Below are 5,613 nucleotides of genomic sequence, written 5' to 3'. Positions count from 1 at the left end.
ATCAGAATATCAAAGTGTACAATGTTGTTGCTCTTTAATACTTTATTTATATTAAAATGTTCCAAACTTTTATTATTTTAGTTAGACATAGGATTCGGTTAGAGAAAATCTTTGCGGTTTCTATGTTAGGGTCAATTATCAAATATTCAAAATATATTTAGGTTTTAAATTTGCCTGCACCGTTAAGCATATTTTTAAAAAAATTTATTAAAAGTTATTTAATTTTTTGATTTTTTGATTTTATTCTATTTTTTAAAATTAAATTTTTTATTTTATTCGGGGCCTTATAGTCCTTTTTCAAATTTTGGGGCCTTCTAATATTGGGTCCTATGTATTTGAGGGCTTACTTTTTTAAAATTATTTTAGACCCTTTTATTATAGGGGCTAGGGCCTAAATTTATTGCCCCCTTAAGACACCTTTAGGTAGATATATGAAGTATGAGAATTTTTAATTTATTTTAATTATTTAATATTTAATGAATTTTTTACCTCTAAACCCAAACGAAGAACACCATTGTGGCACACACCGAACCATCTCTTGCAAATATCATCGTGGCATTCAACCATTGGTTTAATCTCCCGCTAACCCGACATCGCATTCCATCAAACACACCAAACCCAACAAATATCTCTGTCTCTTTCTCTCTCATCCTGCGTGTCGCTCCCAAAAACCCGTAATTCTATTCCACTTTCTCTCTCTAAAATCTTCCAATGGTATCCAATAACCCGAACCCACCCGAAGGTTTTTGCTTGGATCCGACTGGAATGCCTCTACCCGGTTTCGGCCCCTTCGCCTCCGTCTCCGCCGCCTCTAACTCGTCGGACGATGCTTCCAAGAAGATCCGTAAGCCGTATACTATAACCAAGTCTAGGGAGAATTGGACCGAACCTGAACATGACAAGTTTCTTGAAGCTCTTCAACTGTAATGTTCACTTTTTCTTTTTTTACGCTTTATTACATTTTTTTGAATATGGAAATTAGTTGTTGAGTAACGGTTAGTGGTATATGAGTGTGTGGTTATGAGTGTTTAGTAACGGTTTTGTGAGTTTTATGTGCTGAATTGTGTGCAAAGGTGTGAAATTTAGGGTTTTTGTAATTGGGGATTTTTTTTTAATGAATTTGAAGATGTTTGAGTGGAAATGACAAATGGGTGGGGGAAGTTTTATTTTTATAATTTTGAGCTAATAGAGTGAAACAATAGTGTGTTAAAGACATGCTTGATTTTATGTTTTCATTTCATAGTTTTTCCTAAAAAAAAGGGAAAAGTATAGTAGAAAAGATTATGGAAAAAGAGAGTGTTGGGATAGCACCTATAATAGAAAAGATGGTGGAAAATAGGCTTAGGCGAGTTGAATATGTAGAGAGAAGATATGCATATTAAGTTGTAAGGAGAGTAGACCAGATAGAGATGAGTCAAACAACTAGAGGTGTAAGGGTTGGGCAATGCTCATTAGCTTATACTAGAACTAGAATTGCAGTTAAAACTAAATGTGTTTTGATGGTAAGTTTGGACTTTGGACTCGGATGTGACTTTGTAGAAGCAGTTACATATAGGTTTCACAATACCCGTAAAACAAATCACAAAACTCACACAACCGATGTGCTTTTAGAGACATGGACATGAACCAAATGAGCAGTAAGTTTTAGTAACCTGTAAATTATGCTCCACTTAAATGGAATCCGTGGGATATTTATATTGAATTATGGTTGTGGATTTAACTAGGTGAAGATGGTTTGTTTCCCTACTGACCAGTCGTACTTTACCCAGTCTCGTTGGCACCCTAACTAATTGGAGTTAGCTGCTTGAATTATTTATTATTTTCATTCTAATATTTCTGTTTTTTGTTAGAACGAAAAACTTGTTTTCCTTAAGATAATAAATGAATGTGGGAGATCAGGTGTAATTTCACCTAGTTCTACCTACAGGAATTAAGAATCCTTCCGGAAAAGTAAAAAGTGGAAACAAGCCAAAGTGGCTATAAAATGCAAAGCTGTGTCACTTAATTGAAACATATGAGGGCACCAAAGTGAACCATAAATACAACACTTTTGAGACCCTTGAACATATATGAATTTTTTTCTAACCATATATACTCATCAAATTATAATTGATTTACTTAATAATGATGATAGCTTGAGAGTGCTGTAAATCATTGCATTCTTTTGGTAGAGAACTTCATTGAAAGGTCAAAAACTGATTCATCTTGATAAATAAAATGTAGTATTTCAAATTAAAGCTAAATGTCGTTGTGTCTCTCCTTTCTTGTTCTTGGTGTCGCCATTTTGTATCATCCTCAAATTTTTTGCTTCTTTATTTTTGTATCTAGGTTTGACCGTGACTGGAAAAAGATTGAAGCATTTATTGGATCAAAGACTGTTATACAGGTAATTTCAAATGGGAAGAAAATTTCTTCGCCAGAATTAAATTACATCTTTATCTTTAATATTACCTACGTTTAGTCTAGACATTTTGTTTTAGTTTGCAACTTGTATGTATTCGCTCGTCTTTGTTTTTTGTTAAAAAAATTTAGTGTCAGTGTTGTGGGAGGGAACTGAAAAAAGCCATGGGAAGAAAAAGGGGTTTTCCATTTGCTGATAAATATCAGTTCAGATGATATACCATGTTCCATGTGGGGAAAAAATGGTGGGAGAAATCCATGTTCTTGTAATGCGGTCAATTGGTTATGGCGTATCTTTTCCTTCCCTACACATTATGTTATTAGACCATATTCTCACTGATTCCCCCTATCACCCTTCTGGACATATCATCCCCACTGCGCTAGTAGGAATGGTTTTGTTGTCCTCTGGTTAATTAAAAAATAATCTTTTATTCTGTTTTTTTATACGAATGATAATGTTGTTTAGGTTAGGTGCTTTAATTTAAAATTCATTTAGGTATGATGTGTGTTCCATGCTGTTACAAACAGTTCTTTTTTAAAACAAAAGGGGTAAGATTACCCTTTGATTATTATACTATAAAATTGTAGAACATTGAGGGTCTATACTTTTTTAACTCCCTCAGTCTTTTCTTTTATAACTCACTCATTAGGGATGATTTATCCCTCCCTAGAGTTTCACCTTGTCTTCACGGTGAATAGGCTGTAGTTTGTGAAAAACTTAAAATTCTGTTAGTCCCACTGCATGAAACTTAATGCTACAGTTCTCAGTTCAGTCAAAACCTCCTTCGGACGGTTGACAATCCAGAAGTCAGGAGATTCTGGTAGTGGTGGAGGTAATGTTGGAACTACTATCCTTAAACTAAGCTGTTTAAGCTGTTTAGTACCCACTCACGGAACAAACCACAGTTGAGCTGAGTTGAAAGATATAAATGTGTTTGAGGCTTGTATTATTTTATTTTTTGTGTTTCAATGTGGTATGCATACCTCAAGTTAAGAAGGACTAAAAGAATGCTCTCTGCATACTTTATAGATACGTAGCCATGCGCAGAAATACTTTCTAAAGGTTCAGAAGAGTGGAGCAAATGAACATCTTCCTCCACCTAGGCCTAAAAGAAAAGCTGCCCATCCATATCCACAAAAAGCTCCCAAAAGTGGTCATAATCTTTTACCATATTTTTATTCTGAGACATTATAAGTGCAGTTCTTTCTAATGATTTGTATTTTATATTTGACAGCTCCTATACTTTCACAAGTACCGGGATCTTTTCAGTCTTCACCGGCTTTGCTTGAACCTGGATATACAGTGAAGCTTGAATCCATACCAATGGCTGAAACTCCTATTATGAACAATGTGGTGTCTTCCTGGTCAAACCACACGCAGCAAAACACCAATTTACTTAATGGTATTTAATGCTACAGATTTTTGGAGCTTAGATTTTGCTTCTGAAATTTTTGGCCATGAAAATAATCGATATAGTTTATTGAAAATAGTACATGCTTGTAACTCCCAAAAAAATACTGACTACTTTCTTGTGTTTGCAATGTTGTGCCTATTGCAGCTCCAAAAGTGAATAATTCTTGCAGCAGCAGTGAAAGTACTCCTAAAGTGCGGCCAGTGGTTGGTGAATCAAATAGTCTAGTGAATAAAATCCTTCCATTGAGAGGCAAGACTTAAATGATTTCCCTTTAGAATTTCATATTGACTTTCGAGCTTGTGGTTTCATGTATGCATAACAAGGTTATGTGGTGTTGCTATAGATAGTTTTTTCTTCCTTCTATATGCATCAATTTCATATCCAATAACTATGGTATATAGGGTCTATACTAACCTAATTTAAATAACTTATTTGAGAAGTATTAAGATCACTGTTACTCCTACCCACATTATTCGTGTCTGATGTTCATTCTTGAGTGTGGGAGGTGTGTTGAGAGTTCCACATCGACTAGAGATATGGTTTAGGAAATCTTATAAGATTGGACAATCTTCACCTACTTAGCCAATTTTGTAAGGTCGAGTTAAAGCAAAAACTTTAGATGATATTAAAATATATCCTAGATCCCCTATTGAGCCACATGTACTTAGCTAAAAGTATGGCCTAAAAAGAGTTTATACTCTATAGAGCCAAGGCATTTACAAGCCAGTTACATAGGTTGAGTTAGGCAATCTCTCCAAATGTTGAGATGGTATCAAGGCTTATCGAAGAACTCTTATAATGCCGAGATCTTTGTTATTCCATTGACATTTTTCCACCCTCTAAATGTCTAGTCTTGAGTGTGAGGAAGTGTTTAAAGTCCCTATAATTCCACACACATTTGTCCATGCTTCAGATGTTCAATTCTGAGTATATTAATTGGCATTTTAATGGTTTTTTATTTTAATTCTAATGCAGTTCTTCCAGATTTTTCCCAAGTATACAACTTCATTGGCAGTGTATTTGACCCAGAAGCAACTGAGCATTTACAGAAACTTAAACAGATGGACCGTATAGATGTTGAGACGGTATTGTCATTCTGTTCAGCTTGATTGGATTCTATTGTACTTAGTTTTTAACAAATGAATTTTTAAAATGTTTCCCACAATTATGGGCGGTGTTTGGAAATAACATTGAAGCTTTATTGCCCTCTATATAGGTGCTTCTGTTGATGAGAAACCTGTCTATCAATTTAACTAGCCCGGATTTTGAGGATCATGTAAGTATTCATGCAACTGATCTTTAGATTGCTTAAAAAAATCAGATATGTTTTGAACTTTTGATGAGTACTACACGCCTCTACTAGGCCATTATAGAACCACTCCAAGAGTTTATTATGGTATAACATTATCATTATTTTATGTGTTTTTATGCTGTATATTTTATGCAGAAAAAGCTGCTTTCATCCTATGAAGTTGATCATGAGACAAATAACTATCTCAATCCAGATAGACCTATGCACGACGAGCCGTTGAAGAGTGCTACTACTTAATTAGAAGGGTTTGGATTCAAAGAATGGTTCATTTTTCAGCAATTGGATTTCATAGTTTTGCATTAGCTAAGATCCATTGGAAAGTCAACACAAAAGCTGAGAGGTTCCAGTCACAAGATCTTGTACTAGTTTGTAATTGCTGTTGCAGCTAAGAAAAAGCCTTGATTCTCTTCATTCATTTTGCTGTATGTGTATATATCAAACAACCTTATAATAAAAGACAATAAAAATGTAGAAATGTATAGTTTT

General features: G+C 34.5%; 1 protein-coding gene across 1 annotated transcript; it reads left to right on the top strand.

Annotated features, from left to right (window-relative positions):
* Positions 1-565: 565 nt before the first annotated feature.
* Positions 566-5,613, top strand: LOC131653104 (protein REVEILLE 6). The gene is made up of 8 exons (XM_058923152.1): positions 566-923; positions 2,329-2,386; positions 3,431-3,554; positions 3,636-3,803; positions 3,960-4,064; positions 4,791-4,900; positions 5,032-5,091; positions 5,263-5,613. The coding sequence occupies exons 1-8, from the start codon at positions 712-714 to the stop codon at positions 5,362-5,364; spliced, it is 939 nt and encodes a 312-aa protein (XP_058779135.1). The 5' UTR covers positions 566-711; the 3' UTR covers positions 5,365-5,613.

This window comes from Vicia villosa, linkage group LG2, assembly GCF_029867415.1.
Source record: "Vicia villosa cultivar HV-30 ecotype Madison, WI linkage group LG2, Vvil1.0, whole genome shotgun sequence".
Lineage (NCBI taxonomy): Eukaryota > Viridiplantae > Streptophyta > Magnoliopsida > Fabales > Fabaceae > Vicia > Vicia villosa.
The sequence above is the reverse complement of the archived record's forward strand: the minus strand, read 5'-3'. Positions and strand labels throughout refer to the sequence as shown.